The sequence below is a fragment of the Carassius auratus genome, chromosome 44, assembly GCF_003368295.1.
Source record: "Carassius auratus strain Wakin chromosome 44, ASM336829v1, whole genome shotgun sequence".
NCBI lineage: Eukaryota > Metazoa > Chordata > Actinopteri > Cypriniformes > Cyprinidae > Carassius > Carassius auratus.
The window spans coordinates 15,159,378-15,170,194 of record NC_039286.1 but is presented as its reverse complement, the minus strand read 5'-3'; the positions used below and the strand labels follow the sequence as shown (position 1 = coordinate 15,170,194).

Below are 10,817 nucleotides of genomic sequence, written 5' to 3'. Positions count from 1 at the left end.
TTAAATATAGAAGCCCACACTGTAATGAATCTATCGAAAAGAAAAGTGTTTGTTGTACTGTCATCCTACCACATTCTCTGCAGATACAACCATATAATTGATCTGCTCTGGAGTCAAACCCTCACGATGTACACTCAAACATAATTAAACGTCAAAACCTATTCGTTTGACGGTAAAGCCTGGTATGATCAAAAGATAAAACAGGTTTATCATGCCTGAGGCGGGTTCAGTTTGATCTGATAAGTTTTCTACAAAGGGTGGAAATGCTTTCATTTCACAGGAAATTTTAGTTTTGTGTGCCAAATGCTAGACATTTTGATGTCATTTCAGTTGTTCATTTTCAAAAGTTGTAATCTGAATGTAATTTTTTTATTTTATTGAAGCGCATCTAAAAAGTTCTAACAATCCATTATTTTTTAACATCTCTGAATTTTTCATATTTGTCAGAACTGTAAGAAATACAAAGAATATCCTACCTATTGTTCATCAGAGCTAATATATATATATATATATATATATATATATATATAATAGCTACACTTTTACGCTACATTTTTATAATAGATTTTGCAACGAAGAAAACGTATTATTAAAACAAAACATCAGCAGATGAAACTCACATAACCCCCCAAAGTATTTTTTCTTGTGAAACTGTAAATGATAACATACCATTCAAATTTTTCTTCTGCCACACCTGCTGCCTTAGGGAACGGAGAAATAGTTTCACTCTCCATCACCTAAGGCAATCTTTACAGTCCCTCCTCCATTTGTCCAGATAAAAGGAAGAGAGGTCGTCTTTTCCTCACTGATCTCTCTGATTCTCCAGCCAGAGCAGACAACGACAGCAAGCCACCTTCAAAACGATGTCTTCTTCCTCCACACACAGCTTCCTGTCCTCAGGAGCATATCCTCGCTCACGGCTTGCTGGCAGTGTGTACGCAGGAGCAGGAGGAACTGGGGTCCGTATCTCTAGTGCCTCTGCTCCTCGTTCCTTCTCTGCTGGTAGCGATGCTGGTTTCAACCTGTCTGATGCCATTGATGTGTCCGCAAATGAGAAAGCCACCATGCAAAACCTCAATGACCGTCTGGCCTCCTACCTGGAGAAGGTGCGCTCCCTTGAGAGGGCTAATGCTGATCTTGAGCTGAAGATCCGGCAGTTCGTGGAAAGCAAGGCCTCTCCTGATGCTCGTGACTACAGTGCCTATTATGCTACGATCAATGACCTCCAGGGCAAGGTATGTGACTTAATTATTGAACATATTAGTCAAGTCAATCATTAATCCAGCTTGAGACAAAAGTTAACCAACTCCAAATATCGCATCATTCTTCCTATGCAATACATGTATTCATATAGTATAAAATACAATTCTTAAGTACTCATGAAAAAGAGTGATCTAAAACTGCATCTTCATTCTGTTCCTCTGAAGATCCAAGATGCCACACTTGTAAATGGAGGCGTCTACCTGAACATTGATAATGCCAAGCTGGCTGCAGATGACTTCAGGGTCAAGTAAGTCTGCTACTTAAAGGCTTGCACAATATAAACACATTTTTAATTAAAGATCCACAGTATTTATAATGAATCATTTTTGTGCAGATATGAGAATGAGCTGAGCATGAGGCAGACTGTAGAGGCAGACATTGCTGGCCTGAGGAGGGTGCTGGATGAGCTGACAATGTCCAGATCTGATCTGGAGATGCAGATTGAGGGTCTAAAAGAAGAGCTGATCTACCTCAAAAAGAACCACGAGGAGGTAAGTTGGTGCTTAGTTCACATTTGATAGCTCATCTTAAAATGCATGAGAGGCAAATGCTCAGTAGTTGTTATTGCATTTTTAGGAACTCTTGGCAGTGCGCACCCAGATGAGCGGACAAGTCAATGTAGAGGTAGATGCAGCACCACAGGAAGACCTGACAAAGGTCATGTCTGAAATCCGTGAGCACTACGAGGCCATTGCTACCAAGAACCGCCAAGAACTTGAAGCTTGGTTCCAGAGTAAGGTAAAATGAAAATTAGTCTGTAAATTTGCAAAGTTATATTGTAAGCAAATCCAACAAAAGACTTGTCTGACTGCTTTCCAATGGATTTCATCTCACAGAGTGAAGCCCTCAGCAAAGAAGTTGTTTTGAGCACAGAAACTCTACAGACGTCCCGAACTGAAATCGCAGAGCTTAAACGCACACTCCAAAGTCTTGAAATCGAGCTACATTCAACACTCAGTTTGGTAAGCAAGCTGAGATAAACAGAATAAATCTTTCTGATGTGTTTTGTTGTGATCACAATGTAAATAATAATGACATTTCCCTAACAGAAAGCGTCACTGGAAGGCACTTTGGCAGACACAGAGAACCGCTACTCCTCCATGTTAAACGGTTACCAAATGCAGGTGACCAGCATGGAGCAGCAGCTGGGACAGCTTCGTGGTGATCTGGAGCGTCAACGGCAAGAGTATCAGATTCTTCTGGACATCAAGACCAGACTGGAGATGGAGATTGCAGAGTACAGAAGACTGCTGGATGGAGAGGTTCCAAGGTGAGACACAACTACAATACGAAATCTATTAAAATGGCATGTAGATTAAACTTTAAATTTCTAATTTTTAAGTGAGCTTTATTTAATCTTCTTTATTTTCTCCCTCTGCAGTGTCCCAAACACAAGCAAAACCTCAACTACACGCAAAGTGGTAACCATTGTGGAAGAGATAGTGGATGGCAAAGTGGTCAGCACATCCTCACAGTCAAGCGAGGTTGTGTCTCAGAAGCCCTCCTGAGCAAAAGCTATCCACATAAGAGTGATGAAAAGCCAATAAACTGGTCTAACTGTGCATTTTTGTGTTTGTCTTGTTTTGGTCATTTGCGTTTGTCAATTAAAAGTCATTTGAAAACCAAATATAAAAATCAATAACTCATATAAATGCGTTGTCACAACTAACTCAAAGACCCAAATGCAGCATACTGTAAGAATTGTCTGTTTTGACCGATGGAGCGAGTCTACCTCATATGTACTCTTCCCAGAGATAGCACGCATAAATATCTCCAAGATGTCTGTTAAAGATTGCTTCATCTGGAAAGCATCTGCTGTGTACAAACATCTCAAGACGTCTGTAAGATGTCCGTTTTACTTACATTCTAAATCATAAACATCTTAAAGACATCTTGTAAATTTCTGTTTGACATCTGATAGGAATCGTCCTATAGACATATGAGCAAACACTTTAAAACAAGTTTTGCTGATGTAAATGCAGACGTCAAATAGACATCTCCAACATGTACGTGGGCTATCAGGGTATAAACCAAATCATATGCAAAACTGAATTATTTCTACAATTTTTTTCCATTAAGCCAAATCTCATAAATAATAATACAAATAATACATTTAATGTCAAACGTCACAGCTCTATTTAACCAGAATCAGAAGCAACGCAGCATTTTATAGAATACATAATTTGTTGCACATGACCCTCATTAGAAGTCATCTCTCTATTATCATCAGCCTAGCTTACTCTTGACACATAGTATTGCGCAACTGCAAATATCAATACTCTTGTATGATGTCTCAGTCCCATAAATAATGTATGGGAGTCATCACTCCAATGTGATGGTTGTTTTGTTCTTAATTTATAAATGAAAAAATAAAATAAAAAAGTAAATAAACATCAGCTAAATAATTAAATAGAAACTTATTTGATCACTGGATACGATGAAGATGGTGTTTTTTATATGGTCTAATTGCTTGAGGGATTTTTTGGCACCCCAAATTCAGAAACATGGATCACTTGTGGTGTGATTGTGCTTCAGCAAATTCCTTGACATGTCTGTGTGTGATGGCTCTTGATCCCAGCCTCAGTCCATTCCTTGTGAAGTTCACTCAAATTCATGAATGGTTTTTGCTTGTATCCTCAGGCTGCTGTTCTCTAGGTTGGTTTTGCATCTTTTCATTCCACTCAACTTTCTGTTAACATGCTTGGATAAAGCACTCTGTGAACAGCCAGCTTCTTTGGCAATGAATGTTTGTGACTTACCCTCCTTGTGAAGGGGGTCAATGATTGTCTTCTGGACAACTGTCAGATCAGCAGTCTTCCCCATGATTGTAGCCTTGTGAACCAAACTGAAATACCATTTTGAAGGCTCAGGAAACCTTTGCAGGTGTTTTGAGTTGAATAGCTGATTGGCATGTCACCATATTCTAATTTGTTGGGATAGTGAATTGGTGGGTTTTTGTTAAATGTGAGCCAAAATCATCACAATTAAAAGAACCAAAGACTTAAACTACTTCAGTCTGTGTGCACTGAATTTATTTTATACAAGAGTTTCACAATTTGAGTTGAATTATGGAAATAAATGAACTTTTTCACGACATTCTAATTTATTGAGATGCACCTGTATATACTGTAGTCAGAGCTTAAAGGTGCCATCTGTAATGTTTGGCAAAAAAAATCAAGTCATACTCCACATTCCATACCAGATGGGGGCAATATGCCTCAATAAAGTGAATTGGTCTACTCTAGAGTAACAAACGAGAAATGGCATAGACTCTATGCTCCGCCCCTACTTTCACAACAACACTACAGCCATAGCCGAAGCCTAACTGTGCGTTCACACCGCCGGCGTCTAGAGCTTCAAAAATCACTCTTACCGCTCTGCTCACGACGCTGCAGAAAGATTTGTGAGCGCTCAGATGCTCTAACGTAGATCGAATGCTTATTTTGTATTTAAAGCGGCTGCAAAGCAAACAAGCTTGTTGATCTCGTGCAGACTAACCACAAGGAGTTATAAGTTAACCTCATTAAATATTGTTGTGGAGTAGGATCCTTTACTTAAAATGAACAATCTCAGACACCTTGGTCCACGTATCACTTTTAATTTATTTTTTATGTCCCTGTACGCAAACAGGGACACATCATAGATTAATACAAACGCTAAACAGCAATAATCAACTTGTCCTTTATTCTGCTTGGTAGCTAATGTGCCAACTCTCAAGCATTCACCGAGAGACACACGCTATTGACTCTTTTCACACGCTTTCACACCACACATAAATTTTTTCACTCACAGAAAAACCACGAAGCAAACAGGACAAGGAGACCAACAGACTAGACAGAGCAGGTTAGTTATGATATAATAAAATGGGTAACGTTAAGTTGTAGCTAGCTAATTATCAAATGCAGCTACGGTTAGCCATCGCTAACATTAGCACGTTTATCGAACAGCCTTCAATACATTTCTATGTTATAACTTCCCGAAAACAAATACACAAACATATAAAACAAACTTCTAGCGAAATACTAACAGCATCTAACTTACCAATCGAAAAGAAATGTTGCAAGTTCAGGTCCATCAGTTGTCTCCAGCGATTAAGAGCAGTGCCGATTTTTCTTATCGGATTTGATTTGTGATTCCGAGCGCGGTTGTTTCCCTGTAGCGGGTGTTGGTCTCTTGCCAAGGGCTTGAGCCATAATTTCTCTCTCTTCCCTGAACTTAAATGAAGTACTGGGCTGTACTTTCCACACGATTGACATCAGGTTCAAGTACATGCCCACAAGCCGTGCGAGTTATTCGTGTATTGCAGGTTGGCTGGTGGTTATGTTGCCCGCATACCGCCTCCCATGGCCGAAACTGGTATTACGACACCTGTCGGGCCGGGGCTAGTAATGCTAATGCTAATTAAGGTTGATATCTCTGCAGCACTATAACTTGACATTTTTTTAATGACATCATCGCCCTTATTTCTTCTCATTCTTTTGATGCGTGTACGTCATGTTATGGATATTTTTACCTCAATTTTTGCATATGGCACCTTTAAGGGTATGACACACAGTAAGGTATTTGAAAGGAAGCTTTAAAAGAGAGAAAAAAAGAAGAATTAAGGAGAATCAATAAATTATGAATCATTTACTGCAGTTTTAAGAATATGCAATCCATATAAAAGTAATTGTAGCCTGATTATAAGCATTATAAAACATAATATAATCCAGTTACAGATTTTTTATTTTATCCAAAACATGTCACCAGATACTATCCAGCACTGTTCTAAGTTTCTCTGATCCTCATCAAATTAAATCAAGTAATCAACAGACCAAAGATGGAAGAAATTAATCAATATTAACATTCGCATGAAGTGTATTTAAAACTGTTTGCCTATAAAAGCACTGAAGGTATGTCAGCCATACCTCTGAATTGACATAGACTAGTAAATGTTAAAGTGTCAAACCTCAAAGGTTCATTACCTCTGTGGCATTCAACAAAGGACATAACCCCAGGTACTGTAGCTCTAGGCTATCACCGACAATAAATATTTGAAAACTTTTCCTCAGTTTTACAATCCTGATTAAACAATGAGCCTGCAGAAACAGGGTTGGGAAGCATTGCTCTAGGTAGCTGTCCCTGCAGCAAGTTTTGAACAATAAAGTCCATTTTATTGCATGACCGCTTTACATGCTGGGAGGGACCCTGGAAAGTTTCTGGACACTGCCTCCTGTTGGTGTAAAGGTGTAAAGTAGGGTTGATTCTGAACCTTGAACAAAATATGAGTCAGAATAAACAAATCTAAATCACTCAAGAATTAGTTCTAACTAAAAAACTTAGGAATTTACTTAATATAACCAAATGTTTAAAATAGTTAAAAGTTGAACCACACAACACTGTTGCACTCAAATAGAAAACTTTCTATTTGCCTTTTGAAATATGAACATTCCAACCTGTCACAACAAGCCTGATTATCATTAGCAGGTCATCCGAAACCCACTCCAGACAAGCTAAACCTGCTTTATATCGCTTAGTGTTAAATATAGCTAATTTAGATTCAACAGCACTGTTTAAATGTAGTTTCTGTAAAAAAAAAAGAAAAAGAAAAAAAAAAGAATATTAAACACACACAAACTATGAATTTTAATCAATGCCTATAACTCATTGTTTATATTATTAATATATACAAAAATATATACATTTGAACATGCATTAAATAACAGCAACCACCATGTGTAATGGAAAACTGATTTTTTATTTTTAAATAAGTCTAACGTTTACTCCACAAATTATTTAAAAACTGGCCTGTTATGAACAACAGCTGGAATAAAGAAATGATGGATACTTATGCAAAGCAAAGATTACAATCTTCTGAATCCTGAATCCGACACACACACACAAATGTTATAGGCTTTGATGAAACGTTTTATTCATGTTGAACAATAAAGAGATATATAGTAAGGTCCAATGATTGTTTGATATAATTTACTGAATATATTTAAATATGTGACAACCAATATACTGTGCATTCCTAAAGCAAACAGTAAAAGTTTCATTAAACTAGAAAGAAAAGTTTCATTTAACAAACCAGTTAAGTCAATTTATTCAGTCTATGATAACATGCTGCTGGCAATCTTTAAGGAAATTCTGAAGAATTTAAGTGGAACTCTAAAACATTGACACTATGCAGTCCTGTCTTCAGCCACACCCGCTGCATTAGGGAAAGGGGTAATAGTATCTTGGTCCACCCCCTTAGGCATTCCATCTAGTCCCTCCCCCATTTGTCCATATAAAAAAGACAGGGGTCGTGTTCTCCTCACTCATCCGCTCGCTCATTCTCCAGCCATTCTCCAGTTGAGAACGACAGCAAGCCTCCTCCAAAATGATGACTTCTTCTTCTTCCAGCCGCACCTACATGTCTTCAGGAGGTTCTTCCCACTTTGGTGGTGGAGCTGGTCGTGTCACAGCCATGCGTGCCGGTAGTGTGTATGCAGGAGCAGGGGGAAGTGGGGTCCGTATCTCTAGTGCCTCTGCTCATCGTTCCTTCTCTGCTGGTGCCGGTGCTGGGTTTGGAGGTGGTTTCAACTTGGCTGATGCCATTGATGTGTCCGCAAATGAGAAAGCCACCATGCAAAACCTCAATGACCGTCTGGCCTCCTACCTGGAGAAGGTGCGCTCTCTTGAGAAGGCCAATGCTGATCTTGAGCTGAAGATCCGGCAGTTCATGGAGAGCAGGATGGGCCCCTCTGCTCGTGACTACAGCGCCTATTATGCTACAATCAGTGGCCTCCAGGGCAAGGTATGTGAGTTAGCTACAAAACATGATAGTCAAGTTAATAATTAAACTACCTTTAGACAGAAATTAACCAGTTTGCAATATCCCAAGGTTGCTCATTTCAAAGCATATGTTTAAAGCATTTGATGAAAATTCCTCAATTATGCAACTGCCTAAATTTGATTACCTAGATTTTCTTTTATTTATTCTTTACCAACATCAATCATTATCTCATGGTTCCTAATTTGCAAAACATGTGCAAAAAAAAAAATACTCTATTTCTCAAAAATGCAATTTGACCCTTTTTTATTTATTTTGTGCTACTGAAGATCCAGGATGCCACACGTTTAAATGGAGGCATCTACCTGAGCATTGACAATGCCAAGCTGGCTACTGATGACTTCAGGGTCAAGTAAGTGACTAGCAACCTAAACAAAAGCTATTTGTAAAAGGTCCAAAGCATTAAAATCTGTTTCTTTTTTGTGCAGATATGAGAATGAGCTGAGCATGAAGCAGTCTGTAGAGGCAGACATTGCTGGCCTGAGGAGGGTCCTGGATGAGCTGACAATGTCCAGATCTGATCTGGAGATGCAGATCGAGGGTCTAAGAGAAGAGCTGATCTTCCTCAAGAAGAACCACGAGGAGGTAAGTTGGTGCTTAGTTCATATTTAGTTCAAATGAATGTGAGGCAAATGCTCAGTAGTTGTTATTGCATCTTTAGGAACTCTTGGCAGCTCGTGCCCAGATGAGCGGACAAGTCAACGTGGAGATAGACGCAGCACCACAGGAAGACCTGACAAAGGTCATGGCTGAAATACGTGAGCACTACGAGGCCGTTGCTGCCAAAAACCGCAAAGAACTTGAGACTTGGTTCAAGTCTAAGGTAAAATCAGATGTTTTTTTTTTCTTTAAAGAACTATATTGTAATGTAAAACAACAGATGACTTATCTGACTGCTATGTATGATTTTCCTCTCATAGAGTGAAGCCCTCAGCAAGGAAGTTGCCGTGAGCACAGAAACCCTTCAAACATCCCGATCTGAAATCACAGAGGTTAAACGCACACTCCAAAGTCTTGAAATCGAGCTACAATCACAACTCAGTATGGTAAGCAAGCAGAGATGAATCTTGTAAATGTTGGTCATCACATTGCATAGAACACAGAGTAACTAAGATTTCCCCAACAGAAAGCATCGTTGGAAGGCACTTTGGCAGACACACAGGCCCGCTACGCTTCCATGTTGTCCAGCTACCAGCTCCAGGTCACCAGCCTGGAAGAGCAGCTGATGCAGCTTCGTGCCGATCTGGAGCGTCAAGGGCAAGAGTATAAGATGCTTCTGGACATCAAGACCAGACTAGAAATTGAGATTGCGGAGTACAGAAGACTGCTGGATGGAGAAGCTACTAGGTAAGAAGCAAATACAACACACAGTCTCTTAATAAATACATTTATATAGCGTCAGTTTTTTTCAGTGAGCAATGATGGTTTATTATAACAAACAGAATTAAAGTGAGAGGAGATTTCTGTCTGGCATTTCTGTAATATTCTTTGTTTTCTACCTCTGCAGCCTCTCTGTTTCAAGCACAAGCTCATCCTCGACTACACGCAAAGTGGTAACCATTGTGGAAGAGGTTGTGGACGGCAAAGTGGTCAGCTCGTCCTCCCAGTCTAAAAGCGAGGTTGTGTCTCAGAAGCTCTCTTGAGCAAAAACAACAATACTTCGAGTTATGAAAAACCAATAAACTGCACTAACGGTGCTCTAACTCTGCATTTCTGGTGTTTGTCTTATTTTCTTCTATTTTGTTGTCATATTTTATGTGACAATAGGAAAATTCATGCAAAAAATATACAGATATGCTAGGTTTATAGCCTAGTTGTGGTAATATTAGAGTTAAAAAACAAAAACAAAATTATGAAAGTTAACTTTAAAGAACATTTATGTGCTCGATTATCATAAAACTTGAAAATAGAAACAGCTGCTGATGCATTAACTGACATTAAATCAGGCTAAAGTTTCTCCTCAAAGTAAATGTCTTTTTAAGAATTATATCCAATTACAAAAATAAGATAAATGCTTCACATTTACAACAATGATTAAATCTCTCTCTAGTGAGTACACACCTTTGAACACATTTATTATTACTGGGTACAAGAACAGGCTGGGGAAATCTGAAACAAGACAAATGTCGCAATGCTATGATATGAGGTGCTTGCAAAGGCAATAAAATAAAAGCAAATATAAGTTACACAACCACTATGTTCACTGACAAACCAGGTCTCTGCTTCTTCCATTTATCCCTTGCTGTATTGATGCATCTGACAGGTGGTGATTTCAAAATCAACTGAAAAAAGGTGACATATGTTGGGATTTGAGGCCCATTGCACATTACACGAATCCACTGGACTAACACGTTCTATAGTAGAGACAGTGCTTAATAAATACATTTAAAAATACAGCGTTTACACACTGACTGAGCTTGATCACACGACCACTGAACCCCCAAAACGAGGTTGGTGAAATATTTACTGATTTTTACATCTTCAACTCAAGCTACTGCAAAACTTTAGATCAATGAGTGAAGGAGCTTCCTTCACAGGCTTTTGGCTGCTTTATTTCTTTTACTAACCACCAGATGGCACTTCGTCCAACATTCTCAAGGCTTTCTTTTTCCGGAACAATCAGAGGAAAGACTCAGTGCTTATGAGGCAACTTTGTCCATCGCTACTCGCCTCGTTGAAATGCGCAAGCGCTGTTGTGGTCGAGCATGCAATCGCCGCTGGCTAACCAAACAAGAAC

General features: G+C 39.0%; 1 protein-coding gene across 2 annotated transcripts; it reads left to right on the top strand.

The window, feature by feature from the left end:
• Window positions 1–802: 802 nt before the first annotated feature.
• LOC113062645 (keratin, type I cytoskeletal 13-like) lies at window positions 803–9,783 on the top strand. Of its 2 annotated transcripts, none has more exons than XM_026232643.1 (7): window positions 803–1,235; window positions 8,350–8,432; window positions 8,509–8,665; window positions 8,742–8,903; window positions 9,001–9,126; window positions 9,207–9,427; window positions 9,588–9,783. In XM_026232643.1, exons 1-7 carry the CDS (start codon window positions 864–866, stop codon window positions 9,721–9,723), a joined length of 1,257 nt encoding a protein of 418 aa, XP_026088428.1. In that variant the 5' UTR covers window positions 803–863; the 3' UTR covers window positions 9,724–9,783. The 2 variants fall into 2 exon arrangements, with proteins under 2 accessions (XP_026088428.1, XP_026088427.1); XM_026232642.1 differs by lacking the exon at window positions 803–1,235 and adding an exon at window positions 7,543–8,044.
• Window positions 9,784–10,817: the final 1,034 nt, after the last annotated feature.